At 41.6% G+C, this 20,424-nt stretch overlaps 1 protein-coding gene across 2 annotated transcripts in view; it reads left to right on the forward strand.

Annotated features, from left to right (window-relative positions):
• Positions 1 to 2,322: 2,322 nt before the first annotated feature.
• rap1gap2a (RAP1 GTPase activating protein 2a) overlaps positions 2,323 to 20,424 on the forward strand; it is a 140,280-nt gene continuing 122,178 nt past the window's right edge. The window contains exon 1 of one of the 2 annotated variants that reach the window (XM_028463848.1): positions 2,323 to 2,441. In XM_028463848.1, coding sequence (XP_028319649.1) covers positions 2,401 to 2,441 — 41 coding nt within the window. In that variant the 5' untranslated portion in view covers positions 2,323 to 2,400. Of the gene's footprint in view, positions 2,442 to 20,248; positions 20,397 to 20,424 lie in introns of those variants that run through there. The other variant, XM_028463847.1, reaches the window with a different exon arrangement.

The raw sequence follows: 20,424 nt of genomic DNA on the forward strand, positions 1-20,424 counted from the left end.
TACTTATCCATATTCATGAGTGGGCGTGTCTATAGACGCTGACTTCATGCCTTGCTCTCACGTGGGGGATCAGTGATCACAATAGCAATTTTATTTTGCTATCCACACACTGTTGTTATTGTTTTCAGCTAAAAATCTGCACATTACAGTTAAACACATGGCTATTTAATCGGCTTTTGTTATTGTGAGTCCGTCTCAGCGCTTCAGGGTCCGTGTTTATCACAGCAGCAGCAGCAGCAGTCATTCAGCTGCTTCAAACACTCACCGGAGTGTTCAGCTGCAAAGCCACTTTCTTCTCTTCCTCGACTCTATTATTAACTACAGGAATAGTGCATTTAAGCTGATAATCATTCGTTTTGTCTAACCGTTGCGTCGCATTGTGTCACAAACATGTCAGATCAAGTCAAAGGTGATACTAGGCGATATAACGGATACTAAAATGTGGCGCTACACAGTGAGGGGTTAAATGCAGAGAACACATTTCATGTATGTAGCTTTACATGTATGAAAATAAAGTATAATATATATATATATCCCTTTTTATTAGAATGGCAGGTTACACAGAAGTGCCAGAACACATATCACTGCACCAATGCGCCAAACCACAAGATGCGCTGGAAACCACAAGAGCAGAGTACACCTCCGCATGAACAAATAATGCATACACTCAGGGCTTTAAATTACCTTTTTAGATCACCAGCCAGCATGGCTAGTAGATTCTTAAAGTTATCAGCCAACCAGATTTTCCACCAGCCAAATTTTTTTCCAGCGAAAATAAACTACATTATGAGTGTCACAGAATAGATTTAAGTGTTCATGTTTCGTTAAATAGTTTGTAATTTAGTTGATTGCAGAAATACATTAAAATGGTAAAAATATATACATTTAATTTAAAAACAACTGTTAAAAAACAGTTGCAATATGGAGCTTTGGGTGTGTCGGAGAAGTAAACATTTTATAAATTATATTCTCAAAACTTAATAAACAAACTTAACTCAGATGAAAATGAGATCCCTGGAACACTGTTTGAAGTTATAAAAAATAGAACTACTAACTTCTTTTCAGAACATCTTAATCTCGGCAGCCGCCTTCCTTTTTTGCAGTTTAGGTTTTCCAACACCCAAAAACAATTTCTACGTTTGTTTGTTTGTTCCTAACTAATTTTACATCATCAATCTGTCTGACTCCTCTGATACCAAACCACAACATCACGCTAACGTTAGCACGTAGCCAATTGTTGTAAGGCACGTCACGACATCGTTTCTTCAGCCTGCCGATTCAAACAGACGCAGTGGTATTTGTTTCATTCTTCCCCAGCCAAAATGGCTAGTAATGCTACAATGTTTCCCGCCAAAGTTCATTTTTACCCGCATTTGGCGGGTTGTCGGGTGTTAATTTAAAGCCCCGCATACGCTACAGTGTATGGTCACTGTGGAGTCGCGGCACCGGCAGCAGGCACTTCCTGGAGGAGGCGGTTCAGACATTTGTAACGTCACAAACTCAGAAAATTTGTAACGAAGCACTTTTCTCTGTGTTGTAAGACTTACACAGACCACAAACGAAGGACTGGATGGAATTATTTCACATTTTGTGTGCTGGTGGACACTCAAGTTGCCTCATGTCTTGCCTTGCCTTTTTTTTTTTACAATATGTCCCCGTTAAATCTGAGCTGTGCTGACTGTTCTAGTTTGACGTCATGCACTGATAAGAATAATTGTTTGAAGAATGTCATGACAATGATTAGGAAAAAGTGGTCCTATTTGTTACTGTTTATTGTTTTTAATATTCCTATTGTGTTGGTCAGTCCAGAGGGAGAGAATAAATAGGATATTTTTTTTTATTCTTGAATGTCCTTAGGGTGCCTGCCTTTACTCTGCTTTTTTGGCAATGTGATTATAAAGGGTTAAAAAGCCTATTTAATTAATATTGGGAATCTCATCCAAGCTACCACTACAGTACTCACCTTGCCCCAGGTTATTGTTTTTTCATTTTCTCACCCCTTCCTACAAATCCCTTCTTATTAACTTCTTCTCCCATAGGCTGTCTGCTTTGATTCTGTATTCTGTCTCGGCCAACATAAATCCTGCCTGTTTCTCACTTGCACAGCATGACTTTGTCTTTTGTTTAGCCTTTCCTAGTCTTTAAAGGCTTTGGAGGAGTTTAGGCGTAGCCTTCTCCATGGTAACACTGTCTCCCATTCTGACACACACATTCTCTCGCTGCCTCTCATCTCATAATTCTGTCCTACCCTGCGTTTTATCTCTGTACCCTCCCCCTATATGCTCACTCTCTCCCCCTCACTCTCTCTCTATCTCTATCTCACCCACAAGCACAAATAAACCAGACCTCCTCTGCTCCAGCAGCTGGTCCATTGCTAATGCACCTTCCACTGACTGAGAGATGTTCACCTCAGCTTGTAAAGGATCTGCAGGAGAGCCAAGGTAAGGCTTCCACACTGGAGCTGCCAGATGATAGCTGACAACAGTGAACTGGGAGCCAAATAAGTGTTAAGGGTGTGTGTGTATGTGTGTGAGGGGGAGCTGATATGTGTGAGAACTCTCCAGCTGGAGTAGAAGGCTTATGTTGGCTTCTGGTTTGATGTGACACTTGTTCAAATAGATTTCTAGATTTCTATCTAAAAGCCAAATTTGTTTTTGTCTCTCTGCACGTTCCAAAACTTGATAGGTATGTGTGAAAAGTATGTGTGTGTGTGTGTGTGTGTGCATATTGGTTAAGAGCAACTGGAAGACTGATGGCACGCAAATACTCTCCTCTGTATTGCTGCATCAGTGCAGCAACTATGGTGGTGCATTGTCTAAGAGGTTTGTATTGTAACACCATGTTATGTGTTTGATGCATGCTGAGCAATGATGGGTTGGGCATGAGTTACGTGCATCCCTAGGTGAGAGCTCGGATTCCAGGAATTCTTCAAAATTCATCTGGTGGCATCGTTTCTGTGCCACAGGAGGAAATTGTAGGAGAAGAAGGGCTTTAAAATGTTGAGATCCCAACTACGCAATGAAGGAAAAGCTCTAAAAAAGGTTGGGAGACCTAAACTGTGTGAGCCAGTGGGTAAATATCTTAATCCAATCATGGATGTTCTTGCCATGTGCCAGTGGAGCCACATTTATGTTCATGTGCATACAGAGCTGGGTGGATGTGTATAATGTGTGTTAAAAAATAACCCCTGAGGAAACAGGATTTCCATCAGCTTTAACAGAGAAACCAGAAACATGTTTCTAATTGCAAGTCTTTTTTTTTTTTTTTTAATCTTCAGAAAATAGGTGTCGTTGATACAACATAATAGGAGATATTACAGGAGATACTGAGACACATGAACAGCTAATGACTTCAATTTAAGGGATGTATATATATCCATGGTTACCTTCTGACTCCATTTTTTTGAGAAATGCAAAATATTTTGGAAGATAGGAACTCATGTACTGAAACAGTTTCAAACTCATTACTGTTGATTCCACTTGGAAATGGCAGATAAAGGCAAAGTGCATACAAATCTTTGATAAAGACATTTTTACATGTGTCTTTTTTTTTAAACTTTTGGCAGAATTAATGTCATATTTATATTTTCATTTTTGATACTGTAATGGATGTTACATAATTGACCTATTTAAGCTATAGAAAGGGGTCATTAAACGGGTCACACTCAACCCTGATCATGTTCAGTCTGTATAACTAACCCTCTGACCTTTTCCCTGAAAGTGACTTATTTGTACATTGCTTTGCTTTGACTGTGGTCTTAGTGGTGAAAATGCATTGAGGTTAGAGTTATAGTGAGTTATTGTTAGGGTTATAGGTTAGGGCTCAGGTTAATGTTAGGGTTATTATTATTATATTATATATATTATATAGGGTTATAGGTTAGCTAGGGATGTAACGATTAAACGTAAGGCAGTTAAAAATCGATTCATAGGTATCACGGTTGACATCGATACTTTGAAAATTGAATCGCAGTACTGTTTTTAAACAGCACAGGGCGCTATATATATTAATCCCTTCTCTTGTCCAGCAGTGTACGCGGCAGGCAGAATCTTCTACTACTTTCTTTCTGGCTGCCATCTTCTCTTAAACATTTAATAAATGATTCCTTACCCCTTTAGTACCGAAAGAATATCTGTAATATTACCTGAATATCTGTAAAAGTCACGGTTTTCTATTAGCTCTGTCTGCTAGCATAGCATCTCTTCTTCACTCCAAGAATCTGCATGCCAACCGACCACTGGGTTACCAGCGCCCTCTGCTGGTCCAAACAAATATCTGACGTGAGACTGTTTTTTTTTTTTTTTTTTAAAGTCCAATTGTTAAGGCACAACATACATTTTAAAAAGAAAAATAACTATTATGCAGTTTTGCATTGTTTACTATAGAACCAGAATTTAAATTAATAGGCTTCTTCATTTGTATTATTCCTTTATATATTTCATTCAAGATTTATTTTTAGTTAAATTGCATTGTTTTGAATAGTTTATCAAGGGATTATTTTGATCATGAAAAATAAAAGGAAAATAGTACAGTATTTTTTCCCCCCAAAAAAATAAAGGAATATTTTTCAGTCATTTGTGTACAGTCCCATTTTGTAAAATAAATCGTGAGAGAATCGTATTGTGAACCCAGTATCGTGAATCGAATCGTATCGGGAGTTGAGTGAATTGTTACATCCCTAGTTAGAGCTAGTATTAATGTTAGGGTTTAGGGTAATTATTGGGGTTATAGGTTAGGGCTTGGATTAATGTTAGGTTTTAGGGTTATTGTTATGATTGTAGGTTATGGCTAGTGTTAATGTTAGGGCTTAGGTTAATGTTAGGGTTATTATTAGGGTCATAGGTTAGGGCTTGGGTTAATGTTAGGGTTTATGGTTTGTTGTTGAAAAAGTCCAAACCTCATGGTAGAGAAATCTATCCATCCATCCATTTTTAGACCCACTTATTCCTGTTTGTCAGGGTCGCGGGGGTTTGCCGGTGCCAATCTCCGGCTCTCATTGGGCGCTGGACGGGGGTACACCCTGTACAGGGCGTCAGTCCAGGGCAACAACACAGGGCAACACAGACAGACAACAAATCACTTGGTAGAGAAATGTGTTTAGCTAAAACTACCAATGCTGCCATTAGGGGGTTAGGGTTAGACTTTGCTTTCTCTATCAACCTATAAAAAATGTCAATGGTTTTGTATGTGATAGTCTCTCCTGTGATTATCTTTCTGCAGTGAAAACATTTGATGGACGGATGACTGACTATATGTAATATGTCTGTTTTCTGCAAATTCAATTGTTGACAAGCTTGATTTTCATTTGCTCTGTCGGTAACAGAGCAAAACACCCAGCTGTTAACAGCATTTGCAATTAATCAGTTTTCTGTTGTTTTCTCGATATCGATGCAAAGCAGAACAAGGGAGCAACAAATGAAAACATGATTGAATTTTTTATTGTGCCTGTTGCTGTTTGTTTTTAGTCACACATAAATAGAAGTCGATATTGTGTTCAATATAGACGAGGGGGCCATAATCTTGGGACTCTAATTTTGCTGTCTTTGGTGTTACTTTGCTGCTTTTTGTTGCTCGTGGCTCATTTGATCTGATTTGATTTGATTTGCACAAATAACAACACAAAATGTATACAGTGGTTAAAAGAACGTAACTGTGCAGGAGAGAGTGAGAAGACCATCAGAGGTCTTGTAAGACCACCTCCCCAAAGTCAATTTAAGCAAGAACAGGCATGAGCAGTTTGATCAATGTTTTAAATATATATACAGTACACATACACTTGTTAAAGATTACTTGAGTATTAACATTCTTTTTAGCTGTCTTTTAAAATAGTCATAAGTGGATATAGTCTTTAGAGCAAGAGATAAAGGATTCCAGAGGGAAGTGTTTGTATCCCACAGTTAATATGGAATGGTTTGTATAGATGTTCTTTTAATGTATACCTGCTTTTATTTCCTGTTTGGATTCTGGCTTTATTATCACATTTTGTTCTATATTGCATTTCAATTTTTCTCATGAGTGCTAATTAGGTCAAACAGCAAAAAGAAGTCAAGCTGCTGTCCTCAAAAGCCTCTTCACTTTTTGTCATTTCTCATCATTATCCACTTTTCAAGAATCCCTCAAACTGTCAGCACTTTCCAATTTCTAACTCACATTCTCCCCCTCACCTTCCACACTTCTCCCTTTGTGTCAGTCTTATTATCTGTTTCATCCTTTTCCTTTTTTCCCTTCTTCTTTCTTTTGCCTTTTACATCTTTTTATCTGGCAATGTCCCATATTAAACCATTAGCTGCGCTTCTGATTTCATCAGCCTATTTTGGTGACATGATAATTGCAAAGTTTGATGCAATGAAACATGATAAACTAGCTGCAGATGAAATTTACTCTAAACTCCTGTTGCCTGCTTTTGAATATGAGTGCTCTCATTGGGAGAAAAATAAAATGCTGTGAGGAAATTGCCAGTCTTCACTTGATTATGTTGTCTTTGTGAGAGCGTTACTTGTATAGCTTCCCCTTACAGTGTTTGTTTTTGTGTGTATCCTGATCCGCAGTGAAGGGGAAGTATTGGAATGGAATGAACGTTTTCCTCTGATCAGTCTCGCCTGAAAGAGTGAGCAATAGGGGAGCAAAGGGATGAAGGCTCAGTGGAAGGCGTAGGTGGAGGAGGTGCCGTGTGTGTGTGTGTGTGTGTGTGTGTGTGTGTGTGCGCGCTGCACGTCACGTTTAATTGCAGCGCATGGACGTGCATGCTTGTCAGCATGTGTGAGTTTATGACTGGTTGCTTTAGTTTCCTGTGACCATCTTTATGGTCGTGAGTTCTCATTTGTACGCATGCATGAGTGTGATCTGAAAGAGACGCTATATGGGTGGGCTTGCTGTCAGTTTCACTAAAATCTTCCAACTGAAGGAAGAACTGTGAAAGGGAATATCAGAAAGCAAAAATAAAACTGAAAGGAATAAAGGAACGGGAAGGAAGCTCTATATAGAGCAGGATGACAGATGGGGGTTGGAAGCAAAAGAGAACTCAGAGAATGTAGATGTGAGGGAAAAAATGGTAGACCTTACAGTATTTATTTACTTATTTAAGGCACATTCCTCCCACTGTCCCAGCAATGGGATAAACCAGAGGTAGATCGCGATCTACCGGTTAATCGTGGAGGTATTTTGTGTCGATCGCACCCATGGGCCACATGTCTTTATAAATGACTGAGAACGGCACAGTCACGTATACTAAAAATGAAACCTAACAATTCCGCTTCTGACCTCAATTTGAGGGGGCACTAGTGCACTAATTTGTTTATTTACAACCTGTAATAATCAGTAGAAGAAGACCCTCCTCCAGCCTAAAGTTGCTCACAGTTACAGCGACACCAACAGGTACATTTATCAGCAGCATCAGTGTGTGGAAGGCATGTAAGTTCTTCTAAAGAACAAAGTGAGCTACAAATAGTAAAAGTGTCTGTGTGCTACTGACTGGGACTGCTAAATGTGTTTTTGTTCCCCACACACTCACTGGCTCTATAACCCCTTAATAAGTCATGTAGTCCATCACCGTCACTCAGTTTCCTTCTGGATTCTTTGATTCCGTTGTTTGATTTGGCTTTCCGTAAGTTTTACTGATTTTACTTATATGAACAGCGGTCTCTCAGAGAACTCACAAGATTTGGGTTAATACAGACCAGGCATTTGTGTTCCGATTCAGTGCAAAGATTGAATTCTTTAACCTCGGTCTTTATGAAGTGAGCAACTGTGTTTGGATATAATTCTGCTTTAACAGAACTGAGATAAACAAACTGCAGACTATCACACACACAGTTTTGGTTCTGCCATGATGAATTTGAAATGCTACTTTTTTACATTATATTTCACAAACTCTGTTTTTAAGTTTTACTGCTTCAAAATTATTATTGTATTTTTATAATATACAAATATTTGATAATATTTTAATAATTGTTATAGTTGAAAGATTTACAATTATAACCCCCCCCCAAAAAAATTGTCCGTGGTAAAAGTAGCTTGTGAGCCGAAAAAGGTTCGGCACCTCTGGAATAAACAAATGGCAGGGATTAGAGCAGAAAAGACATTTAAACGTAGGGTATTAGACTGAAGTAATAGTTTTGTTTTTTAATCATGAACTAGTTAAATTTTTCAAATAAATCTTATATCTTATATGTCTACCATGTTTCTTTAAATTCCAGTTTCTTTAGACACCCATTATTCTCATGCATGTTTAACAGAGCTTTTAGCAGCACTGATGTTGTTTCCAAACCAGAATCAAACAGCTAGATCAATTACAATACTTTTTAACAAACTACAAAAATGTCTGTCATTAACGTATGCTACATGTATTCTTTTCTCCAGTTTATCACATAAGGTAAACCAATCATTAGGGGCCTCAAAATCAGGCAAATAGCTAAAAAACAACAACAAAAAACAGGAAAAAAGATACTTAAATTTGCTAATTTCCCAGCAGATAAATTGAAAAATGCTACTTTACAAATGTTGAATAATTTGGCGCATTTTTTTGCAAACTTTCCACTTTTTTTTGCTTGGACCTGGTAGTTGCAATAGTCTGCATAACAGTGTGTCATTTCGGATGTAAAAATCAAAAACTATTTAACCATTTCAGATCACCTCACAAATAACGCTTCAAATTCTAAAATACAAATGTTTGCATCGATAATGAGATATTTTCAAATGATCTGGGTTGTAAAATATAATACGTTAGCCGTCGAATTGATAAGTTTGGTCCATCTTGTGTGTGTCTGTGTGTGTCGTAACAGATGGCGATGGATGGGTCTGAGACTGAGGCATTAGAGGAGAGCATCAGCTCTGTCTCTAAATCAGCAATGCTGGAAAAACCTCAGATGACTAAGTAGCCTATTAGAGACACAGGCAGACAGAATGAAAAGGAGAAACAGGTAGAGATAGATGATAGGAAGGGGAAAAACAGGGTCTTTTGCATTTTTCTGGGCGTGCGCCACCCTCTGGGAATCCATTTAATGACTAAATATCTTATTGGTGGCAAGAGAGATGAAAGAGAGACGATGTGGTGAGGAGAGAACAAAACTAATAAAAAAACTTATCAATAGTGGTGGCACAAACACACACACACACGCACACACACACACTAAAGAGAGACAATAACAGACTGAAAATAAAAATAGCCAAGACTGACAGGAAAAATGGAAATGTTAAAATGGAAAAAATGTTGGACTGAATTTAAAGCAGAAAAACAGCTGAACCACACTATTTGTCCCATACTTTCATACCGATTTGGTTATACACAAAATATCAGCTATTGAAGTAATTATTTAATGTATTTGGGGTTTTTAATTAACAGACATTAAGTAGAACTCCCATATTTTCCTAATAAAAGTTTTGATTCAGCGGGAGAAAAAAATCTTAAAACTCTAACAGCACGTTATTTACCAAGTTAATTGACTCATAACTAATGTTCCTTTGCAAGATAGAAACACAATGATTAATATTTTAAGATATCAAATTACTTCATATACTATACTGTATGTAATGGAGTGCATAGTAGATGCCCTTTATCCTGAATTTCACCTTTCAATATCTACTTGTAGTGATTTTGGAGACAAATGAACACAATGTGTGATTACTCCAAAATTACAAATATTACATTAGCATAAAGCTCCTAGCTTCAGCTACATAGTAACATCAGAGTATTGCAGCTGTGATTTCTTCAAATCACCTCAGGGTTGTGGAATGTAAAATGCTCAGACTAACAATCTTTGTGATTTGCACTCAACAGTGTGAGTCAGTGGACGATAAGTTGACCTGGTGTCGCGATCCCAACAGCTTGATGTTTGGTGATATTCCTCAGCCCACTTACTAACATCTGCGCTCACAGGCAATGTGGCGTTGGTGTGAAGACAAGTTTCTATCATTGGAAAAAAAAAAAGTTACTTTAGAACGCTTTAGAACAAGGACGTCTATTTACGTCCGTAAGTCACCCAAAAGGGACGATAGGATCTATCTGCAGAGAACTTGTCGTTTCAATTCAACTATAATTATACAACGCTCAACAAGTCATTTCAAGGCACTCATTTCCACATAAGCGAGCATCAGCACTGATGGAGAGAAAAAAAACACGCTTTTAACAGGAAGAAACCTCCAGCAGAGGCCGACTCAGAGGTGGCAGCCATCTGCAGGACTGGAGAGGACACAATAGAAAGAGAGAACAACAGATAGGTAGGTAGATAGATAGATAGATAGATAGATAGATAGATAGATAGATAGATAGATAGATAGATAGATAGATAGATAGATAGATTGATAGATAGATAGATAGATAGATAGATAGATAGATAGATAGATAGATAGATAGATAGATAGATAGATAGATAGCTTTTTATTGTCATTGTACAAAGTCATACAACAAAATTGTTGCAGCTTGGAATGGTATTACGATACAAAAAAATACAATAATAATACATTATAATAAATTAAAAGCACACAAATATCTACCTATAGCTGATAACTGGAGTTAAATAAATCTATGTTTATGTATGATTCTTTTGAAATTCATAAAAATACCTAACTAGTCTTTTACTATGATCTACTGCCGATGGTCATTCATATACATTAATGTATATAAGTCCCTCCCTCATCCTATAGACCCCTATACAAATGGAAACGATCGCTGAGTGCGCCCAGCCAATAGGCTTCGACTTCCTGTTCTTGAGACTGTCAATCACAGTGAATGCGGAACTGTGCATGGAAACAAGGCCGCGCATCACAACAGCGAACAGGTAAATATGATTTTGGCTCTTACCTGACCCATAGATCTATATCAATGCGACCTTGTTATGTTCCACGATGCTCGTGCAGAAAAGTAGAGGCGTGACTTCTGGTAGATTGGGAGAGGCAGGGGAGGAACTGGAGCTGTTTAGGGCAGGACATTGAGATGTTTTTCAGAAACTCCGGATATCATCTTTAAGAAGAGGTTAAAGGCATACAGTATATATAACATTTTATTTGTAAGCTCTATCAAACAATCATATATAACACTAGATTTAGTCTTTCTTTACCAGTCCTTGTAGAGCATGAGCTTTTTGATTAGTCTTTATCTCGCAATCACGTTTCAAACGCATCCAAAGTAACTTCATTACACATGGTTGAGTTGTCTGGAAGAAAAGTGCTAAACAAAGAGGTCAGTTGGTCACTTTTGATGTTTCATGTTGGTGCTGTAAGGTTTTCTTTGTGTTGCTCTTGTATGTTTTATGTTGTCTGCTGTATCCCTGTCTGTAAAACTGTTTAACCTCCTGATATAGATAAAGAAACCTAACCTAACAAAAACCTCGATAAAATCCCTCTGAACATGGCTGCTCTTCATGCTCCTCCTAAAGGTCACTTTTGGTTATGTCACTGTCGTAAACACTTCGCACCCCCCGCCGCCTGCCCCACCCCACAGCTACATGCTCACCTTTGCTCTCTCAAGACAGTAGCAACCGATCACTGAAAAATCCTAATACAACAGTGACACTAAGGGTGCTTTCACACATATGGTCCCATGTGACCACGTGAACAGTATGAGGAAGAGAGACAAGTAAAATAAATGAATGATGTGGGAGTAATACGGAAGGGAGTGTGGAAATGTGTGTGATGTGTTTGTTTGTGTGCTGACAAAGCAGCTCTGAAAATGGATGGATGTGTGTGTGTGTGCTGCCTGATGGAGAGCTGGGTTGCGAGTGTGTGTGTGTGTGTGTGTGTGTGTGTGTGTGTGTGTGTGTGTGTGTGTGTGTGTGTGTGTGTGTGTGTGTGCGTGTGTGTGTGTGCCTGTTGCGCAATCACACACACTACGACAACAGTGTGCATGTTGCTGCTGAGCTGTCTCTGCATGGAGTGGCTCCGTTCCTCAGACAAAGGACTTCTCTGCCATTTTTTTTGCTGTATCCGCCATGATATAAGTTTGAGAAAAGTTAATTTGTAGACAACCGTGTGCAGCCACAGGGCTGGTCATAATCTAGCATTAGTTTGTATTGGGCTGCTATAAAGCAGTAAGTTTTGCCACCGGGTTGGCGGTAGGGAAAGTTGTAAGTAGGGATGTAACGGTTACCGGTATCAGGGTAAAATTTCCGACGGTGAAGGTTATGTTTTAATTATCATGGTAACCGCCGCGGTCAATAACCATGGTGTGGAAAACTCGTGAGATAGTTTATCAGTCTCCATACGCATGTGCAGCATGCAACGTGCGCTTCTTATGTTGCGAAGAAGACATGGCAGAGGGAGGACGTGATACCAGCGGCCCACAAGGCATTTTTCTGCTTTCAAAGACGATTAAAAGAAAATCCTCACAGCGTTTCTCCCCTACACACAGACACACACACACACACACACACACACACACACACACACACACACACACACACACACACACACACACACACACACACACACACACACACACACACCACGCACACTCTCTCTCTCTCTCTCTGAGACAACATGTCGTTAACGTTTAGGGTTTCTCCAGCTTCAGGTTTGTTTTTAATTCGGTTTACTTTGTACTTACTTATTAACCAGAGTCTTGGTATACATGGGTTTGTTCAGACATGGTGCTTGGTAGAGAGCGTTATGTCTCTGACTGTTGGAGATGTTTTTTCTTTTTTAACCGTCAGCGACTTCACAGGGACACTTTTTTTTTTTTATTGTTGCTGTATTTCATTACTCCTCCATGAACCACCACCTTAACGTGGTGGAGGGGTTTGAGTACCCGAATGATCCTGGGAGCTATGTTGTCGGGGGCTTAATGTCCCTGGTAGGGTCTCCCAAGGCAAACAGGTCCCAGGTGACGGGTCCGACTAAGAGCAGTTCAATAGCCATATATGTCGCCCGGATTGGCGCTATCGGGGCCCCACCTTGGAGCCAGGCCCGAATTTGGGGCTCGAGTGCGAGCGCCTGGTGGCCGGGGCTTTGCCCACGGGCCCCGGCCGGGCAGAGCCCGAAAGGACGATGTGGGCCCGCCCTCCCGTAGGCCCACCACCCGCAGGAGGGATCATATGAGGCCGGTGCAATGTGAAATGGGCAGTCGTCCAGGGCGGGGGCCTTGGCGATCTGATCCCCGGCTACAGAAGCTAGCGTTAGGGACGTGGAATGTCACCTCTCTGGCGGGGAAGGAGCCTGAGCTTGTGTGCGAGGTGGAGAAGTTCGGACTAGATATAGTCGGTCTCACCTCGACACATAACAAGGGCTCTGGAACCAGCCTTCTCGACTGGGGTTGGACTTTCTTCTACTCTGGAGTCGCCAATAGTGAGAGGCGCCGGGTGGCGCCGGGTGGCGCCGGGTGGCTATACTTCTTGCCCCCCGACTTAGTGCCTGTACGTTGGAGTTTACCCCGGTAGACGAGAGGGTAGCCTCCCTCCGCCTTCGGGTGGGGGGACAGATCATGACTGTTGTTTGTGCCTATGGGCCAAACAGCAGCTCGGAGTATCCACCCTTCTTTGATTCCTTAGAGGGAGTACTGGAGAGTGCTCCTTCTGGGGATTCCCTCGTTCTGCTGGGGGACTTCAACGCTCACGTTGGCAGCGACAGTGAGACCTGGAGGGGCGTAATTGGGAGGAACGGCCCCCCTGATCGGAACCTGAGCGGTGTTTTGTTGTTGGACTTCTGTGCTCGTCACAGATTGTCCATAACAAACACCATGCATAAGGGTGTCCATATGTGCACTTGGCACCAGGACACACTAGGCCGCAGTTCGATGATCGACTTCGTAGTCGTGTCATCGGACTTGCGGCCGCATGTCTTGGACACTTGGGTAAAGAGAGGGACGGAGCTGTCAACTGATCACCACCTGGTGGTGAGTTGGCTCCGATGGCGGGGGAGGATGCCGGTTAGACCTGGCAGACCCAAACGTATAGTAAGGGTCTGCTGGGAACGCCTAGCAGAGTCTCCCGTCAGAAGGAGCTTCAATTCCCACCTCCGGGAAAACTTCAACCATGTTTCGGAGGAGGCGGGGGACATTGAGTCCGAGTGGGCCATGTTCCGTGCCTCTGTTGCTGAGGCGGCTGATTGGTGCTGTGGCCGCAAGGTAGTCAGTGCCTGTTGTGGCGGCAATACCCGAACCCGTTGGTGGACACCGGGGGTGAGGGATGCCGTCAAGCTGAAGAAGGAGTCCTACCGGGCCTTTTTGGCCTGTGGGACTCCGGAGGCAGCAGACAGGTACCGACGGGCCAAGCGGAGTGCAGCCACGGCGGTCGCCGAGGCAAAAGCCCGGACATGGGAGGAGTTTGGTGAGGCCATGGAGAACGACTTCCGGACGGCTTCGAAGAGATTCTGGACCACTATCCGGCGTCTCAGGAGGGGGAAGCAGTGCACCGTCAACACTATGTATGGTGCGGATGGTGCGCTGCTGACCTCGACTCGAGACGTTGTGGATCGGTGGGGGGAATACTTCGAAGACCTCCTCAATCCCACCGACATGCCTTTCAATCAGGAAGCAGGGCCCAGGGACCCGAGAGTGGGCTCTCCTATCTCTGGGGCTGAGGTTGCCGAGGTGGTTAAAAAGCTCCTCGGTGGCAGGGATCCGGGGGTGGATGAGATCCGCCCGGAGTTCCTCAAGGCCCTGGATGTTGTGGGGCTGTCATGGCTGACACAACTCTGCAACATCGCGTGGACATCAAGGGCAGTGCCTCTGGATTGGCAGACCGGGGTGGTGGTCCCCCTTTTTAAGAAGGGGGACCGAAGGGTGTGTTCCAATTATAGAGGGATCACACTCCTCAGCCTCCCCGGTAAGGTCTATTCAGGGGTACTGGAGAGGAGGGTCCGCCGGATAGTTGAACCTCGGATTCGTCCTGGCCGTGGAACTGTGGACCAGCTCTACACCCTCAGCAGGGTCCTTGAGGGGTCATGGGAATTTGCCCAACCAGTCCACATGTGTTTTGTGGACCTGGAAAAGGCATTTGACCGTGTCCCTCGGGGATTCCTGTGGGGGGTCCTCCGGGAGTATGGGGTATCGAACCTCCTGATAGGAGCTGTTCGTTCCCTGTATGACCGGAGTCAGAGTCTGGTCCGCATTGCCGGCAGTAAGTCGAAATCGTTTCCGGTGAGGGTTGGACTCCGCCAGGGCTGCCCTTTGTCACCGATTCTGTTCATAACTTTTATGGACAGAATTTCTAGGCGCAGTCAGGGCGTTGAGGGGGTCCGGTTCGGGGGCCTCAGTATTGCATCACTGCTTTTTGCAGATGATGTGGTCCTGTTGGCTCCAACATACCGTGACCTTCAACTCTCACTGGATCGGTTCGCAGCCGAGTGTGAAGCGGCCGGAATGAGAATCAGCACCTCCAAATCCGAGTCCATGGTTCTCGACCGGAAAAAGGTGGAGTGCCTTCTCCGGGTTGGAGATGAGGTTCTGCCCCAGGTGGAGGAGTTCAAGTACCTCGGGGTCTTGTTCACGAGTTAGGGAAGGATGGAGCGAGAGATCGACAGGCGGATTGGTGCGGCGTCTGCAGTGATGTGGAGTCTGCACCGGTCCGTCATTGTAAAAAGGGAGCTGAGCCAAAAAGCGAAGCTCTCGATTTACAGGTCGGTCTACGTTCCAACCCTCACCTATGGTCATGAACTTTGGGTCATGACCGAAAGAACAAGATCACGGGTACAAGCGGCCGAAATGAGTTTCCTCCGTAGGGTGGCTGGGCTCTCCCTTAGAGATAGGGTGAGAAGCTCAGTCATTCGGGAGGGGCTCAAAGTAGAGTCGCTGCTCCTCCGCATCGAGAAGAGCCAGATGAGGTGGCTCGGGCACCTAATTAGGTTGCACGTCCCTCCGGAAGGAGGCCCCGGGGAAGACCCAGGACACGCTGGGGAGACTATGTCTCTCGGCTGGCCTGGGAACGTCTCGGGGTCCCCCCGGAAGAGCTGGAGGAAGTGGCCAGGGAGAGGGAAGTCTGGGCCTCCCTACTGAGAATGCTGCCTGCCCCCGCGACCCGGAAACGGCTAAGCGGGAGAAGATGGATGGATGTATTTCATTAAGAAAAAAAGGTAGTAGTGCTATAAACTTATTCAAGTTTACTTTATGTGAAAATACACCTGCACTTTTTTGATCTTTTTTTTTATTTTATTTTATTTTTACTGTGGTCATTATTGCATTGTTGCAGTTTTGAGATTTTTTTTATTTCTTTTTTTATTTTTACTGTAATGTTTATTTTGAACCGTTTTTATATGAAAATTTTCTTTTTTACTTTTTGGTTGCTGTTAATGTTGCATTTTTGACACGTTTTTGCTGACTATTGTTAATGTTCCTCACAGAGACTACGAGAAAGATTTGTTAAGGTGAAAAAGTTACTTAGTTCTGCTTTAAGCCAGGTGATCTCAGCCAGGAAATTGGATGGAAATTGTAGTGTCTGACTAATCACAATCACAAAGAAACCATGCAGAGCAACTTACTAACCACAAACAGCACTATTGCTGCAGGAAGTAAGGAATGCAGGCAGATCATTGATGACTGTTAATGATTAAATTGGTGAGATATACAATATTATTTCATTGGAAAGTAAATTGACAGTGATCATTTTCACTTTATTCAGGCACAGACCTTGTCTTTGTCTCTGATACTGTTCATACAACTCAGCCTACATCACAAGGTGAACAATTATTTGTATTTTATACAGTCTGTATTATCTTACAGGACTGAGGCTCTCAGTGAAGCCACAGTGTATATGAAGACATGAAGGAATATATCGGTCAGAGAGCGCCAGACGCACGCAGGCTTCATCAGCTGACTAAAAATCCACACGTTTCCTATAGGATGTCATCGGGTGTATGAAAGGATTACATCGATGCCTAAACATTCTTTCTCTCCTGTCAGCTGTCAGATCAGGTCTCGCAGCAGCGTGTCCAGATAATAAGTGGTGCCTAGTCTTGACTCTGATCAGGTCATTTTCCAGGAGAACTTATTGGTCAGGAGGCGGGGCTTTATCCTGGCTCAGATTTGATCCATATCTTAACCTGGTCCTGATTAATTTAGCCATTCATTGTAAGTTACCATGGTGATTTCATCCAACAAGAAGTTAACCAGCGTTGTAGTACGGCGCATACAGAATAAATCTTTGAAGTTAGCGCAATAATTCAATTCAACTTTATTTATATAGCACAAATTACAACAATAGTCTTCCAGCTTACACAGGCCCCATGGGTTAGCGTTAGGGCTAAGCAGTCAGTGTAGCAACAAAGACGTGGGCGATGTGATTACATCAGACACTATAACACCCTGGGCTAGGCATGAACCCGTGTCCTGACCCCTACCACAGAACCACCCCTAGGAGGAGAAGACAGAGCCAGCAGCAGAGTGGGATGAAATAACTGAGCAGGAGTTATTATTGTTTATTCATTTTTAACTTTCAAACTGTCCTATCGTGTGTGAACTTGATAATACAATAATAATAATTGATTTATTGACTTTCATATTGACCTGCTCAATGACTACAGTTATTTTATAACTCTGTGCGATTGTACATTTGTGTGTGTGTGTGTGTGTGAGCCCAAAATCTTCGCTTGAAAGTGAAATTATTTGAATTTCATATCACTTCATAATACATTACAAATGTTTTTCTAAAAGCATTTAAATAAAGGAATTTGTTTAAGTCTTACTGTTATTTATATCAAATTATTTTTTGCACGTGATTTAACTAATTATACAAACAAACCTCCCTGCAAGTAGATTATGTGACCATCTACACAGGAAGTATTTATATGGAAGCTTTCAGTCCATCTTAGCACAGAGACCGCCTTAGTGAAAGCAACCAATGATCTTCTAGCCTCAGACTAAGGATAGATCTCAGCCTTTGATACAGTTGATTATAATGTATAGCTTAAAGCAATGTAAAGTGTTATTGGGATTGAATGAACTACACTAAACTGGTTTAAATCCTACTTATCAGGAAGAACCACTTACAAAACAAAAAAAAAGCATTTGACCAAAAACCTAGATCTTGGCTCAGAGTAATGCTGACAAACAAATCCAGGCATTTGTTCCATAATTGTAACTCTTTATAGTCAAACTGTCACAGTAACTCAATAATCAATCTCCAGTTGATCCAGAATGCTTGGCTAGAGTACTAACAGGTACAAGCAGGAGAGGACATGTTTCTACAGTATTGACTTCCCTTCATTGCCTTCCTATAAAATCTAGAGTAGAAAACTCTTAACTATCAAACTCCAGTATATCTTAAATACCAGTCAGTGCTCTATTGTCCAAACACTTTGCTCCCATTCTGCTGGTTCACTATCAGATCATACCTGTCAAGTTTTGGATTTCAAAATAAGGGAAATTTTCCGGCGCCCACTACGAGCCGTCCCACCCGCCCAACCAAGCTCCAGCATCCCTTATATTTTAAGACATGTGTACAAGAAATCTAAAATAACTACTTATCAACCACTTACTAAATACAATTATGTGATTAGAATCTAGTAGGTCGACCTTTATTAACATTGAAATGCTGTGAACATTCCTATTAGGGCTGGACAATATGGACCAAAACTCATATCTCAATATTTTTTCTCAAAATGGTGATATACGATATAAATCTTGATAATTTTATCAAATAAAGTCTGACCAGAAAGACAATTCTGGGTTAAATTTGCTGATGCAAAATGCCACACAGGAACATTTATTAACAAATGTGTATATGAAGCACATATGTTTATTTAATATACTTACAATTTATATACAAGTCAACACATTGTATATTTACTGTTAATTTCACATTGCTTGTCTTTAAATTAGACATTAACATTTTATTTTCATTATATATTTTATCATAATTTCTCACGCTCACTCATGTGGTTCTCTGGTATTCACTAATGTCTTATTAGACACATTTATTACAGACTTTACATTCTTTAACACTTTTTTTTAAAGCGGCGTATATTTATGGAGCTTGTGATTGGCTGATTTTTCATGGTGACTTACGTGGTTCCTTCCGCTGTGGTAGACGTTAAAATATCAGTTATTAATCTAACAGAAAGTGTAACTGTGTCACATCCTGATGCTCTTTAGGAAGATAAACTCTCTGTCACATTTCACAACGTATTTACACCAGTTCTTTGTTTTTTTCATCCATCTTTCTTCTGAGTTGTTTCTGGGTTTGTTGCCGCTGTCGTCACTAATATCGCAAGAACTGCCACCCAGGCCATTTCAGGTGGCAGTTCTCGCGAGGCTAGTGACGACGTTCAGTCTAGTAAGGCATCTTTTAATTATTATTACATTAAAATACGGGATATTTACGGGAAAATACTAATATGGGACGATGGCTGGAAAGAGGGGTAAAATACGGGAGTTTCCCGGCTAAAACAGGATACTTGACAGGTATGTATCAGGCTCCTCATCGCCCACTAACCTTTCTCGCTGTCTGGGTCCTCTCCTTTTCTCTCTCCATTTTAGGTAATCATCCATTTTTCATTATTTGATGGAACAAAATACATATTCAAACCAATTAGATGTAATTGTTGATAGTGTTTTTCTCTTTGCAGGCTGTGCTTCATATTCTCGCTTTCATTTTGAGGTTTCCGGTGTTGGAGCTGATGGATCTTTATCTGTGGTTTGCAGTTCAACCGTTTTGTGATACTTTCTTTTCTCTATCTATCCTGTTCTGTTCTGTCCTCTTCCTGTCCACCAACTTCAACCCATTTGGCAGACGGCTGCCACTTCTGGGTCCGCTTCTATTGGAAGTTTCTTCCTGTTAAAAAGAGTTGAACGCTGATGCTCGCTCAAGAGGCAATGTTGCTGTTTTTTTTTTTTTTTTTTCATAAAAAACATGACATTTTATTTTGTGATGAGTGCCTTAAGATGACTTGTTGTAATTGGTGCTGTATAAGTAAAGTTGAATTGAATGTGTTAGTGTTAGCTGTCAGTGACAACTTAATCTACATAGTCAGTGGCCACACATTTGAGGAAAAGGCCACATTTCCTAACAAACAGCTGTGTGTGGGTAATGATAGTGATTATTTAAAGTGTGTTGGTGGGAAAGTAGCCAATGGCGTGATGGAGTTTTTTTTTAGCTCTTTCTCAATTTTCTTGTTTCTCCCCACACCTGTGTTTTAGTGTGTTTCTGTATGTGTGCGTGTGTGTGCGTAAGTGTGGGTTTAATTGCCCGTACAAGCCAAAGAGCAAGCAGCAGCAGTTTGAGAAGTTGACTGGTCAAGTGGCAAAGTGGAAAATGAGGCAGGTGGGACTGTAGAGAGCAAAGACAAATAGACAACCAGAGGCCAGAGAGGGGAGGTGAGGAGGGGAGGGAAGGAGACCGGCTCACACAAAGTCTACAGAGTGCACTGAGGAGGCTGACAGAGCAGCAGGAGGAGTGGCTGTCAGAACGCTGAGGAGCTCCAACAGACAAAATGCTGAGAAGAAAGAGAAGTGTGTCTTTTGGTGGATTTGGATGGTAGGCCCTTTTCTTTGTTGTGTTTCAT

Source organism: Gouania willdenowi, chromosome 13 (genome assembly GCF_900634775.1).
Source record: "Gouania willdenowi chromosome 13, fGouWil2.1, whole genome shotgun sequence".
NCBI lineage: Eukaryota > Metazoa > Chordata > Actinopteri > Blenniiformes > Gobiesocidae > Gouania > Gouania willdenowi.